Here is a 990-nt window from a genome sequence, read left to right as displayed (position 1 = left end):
CAGACAAAGGTGAATATACTGCTATCTCCGCCATATGGAAATCAAGTGGGAAATAATAATTTCACTACTGATTGTGAGCAAGATGCATCTCAGAGAAGGTAGCCGAATGGCGCCTGACACTGTGTTTATAGACAACGTAACGCGCAGCAAAAGGTATGCATTGATTAATTAAGATTATAAACACTGCAAGATGAGGTATAACTGGGAATTTCGGGCTTCTAAATAAAGCCTGTTTCTTTTGTGTGTGTGACAGTTATTCGTCAGCTAACTAGTTTTGATGAGGTGACTGCTAATAGAAATGTTATTAAACCCATACTATGTATATGCAGAACACTTTAAAGCACAGCACAAGAACAACACGTAAACAAATAGTTCAATATAAACAACAACTAGTGCTCACTAGTCCGTGATGATTTCGGGCGCAGAATGCTGCTTGTTATACTGCTGGGGATGGATGCAGCTGTCCCAGGCCATGCCGCTGGAGTCCTCGGCGAAGGTCTCTGCTGACAGAGCGAAACGAACCTCGTCAGGAGTCACGGAGTCAGTCACGTTTAGTTCTTCCAATGTGAGGTTCACTGCTGATGCTGAACCCAAGTTCTTCCAGTACAAGTTGCTCTGAAGAGCACAGGGAATTTTCTCATGAACAATCTATCTATTGCTATGCTGAAACACCCTACCAATTCTAACGATGCTGAACAACAGAGTACAACATCATAAAACCAAATTGTAGAAAAAAGGTTTATTCTGTTAAAAGCGTGAAGCCCAAAGACAAACGGCCATACTGAGATCTGAATGGCGAGTAAAACGACACACTGGCGCGGATAGAAGGAAAACGAAAGGCAGATCTAGACACGGAGATCTGGCGCAGTTCTTACCGAGCAGGGCGAGTGGAAGGACAGGCCGTCGGTGCAGACGTAGACCGTGTAGGTGAGGTTCTCCTTCGCCGGCCACCTGAAGAGCAAGATCGGTCGGGTAAGTCATTGAAGGAAA

General features: G+C 44.6%; 1 protein-coding gene across 1 annotated transcript in view; it reads right to left on the bottom strand.

The window, feature by feature from the left end:
• Window positions 1–990, bottom strand: part of LOC119592567 — a gene marked incomplete in the record, with an annotated part of 22,150 nt that overhangs the window by 8,555 nt on the left and 12,605 nt on the right. Inside the window, 2 exon segments of the mRNA XM_037941444.1 lie at window positions 401–615; window positions 876–951. Of these exon segments, the coding sequence (XP_037797372.1) occupies window positions 401–615; window positions 876–951 (291 nt within the window).

This window comes from Penaeus monodon, chromosome 30 (genome assembly GCF_015228065.2).
Source record: "Penaeus monodon isolate SGIC_2016 chromosome 30, NSTDA_Pmon_1, whole genome shotgun sequence".
In the NCBI taxonomy this organism is placed as follows: domain Eukaryota; kingdom Metazoa; phylum Arthropoda; class Malacostraca; order Decapoda; family Penaeidae; genus Penaeus; species Penaeus monodon.
This window is presented reverse-complemented; position numbering and strand designations above follow the sequence as displayed.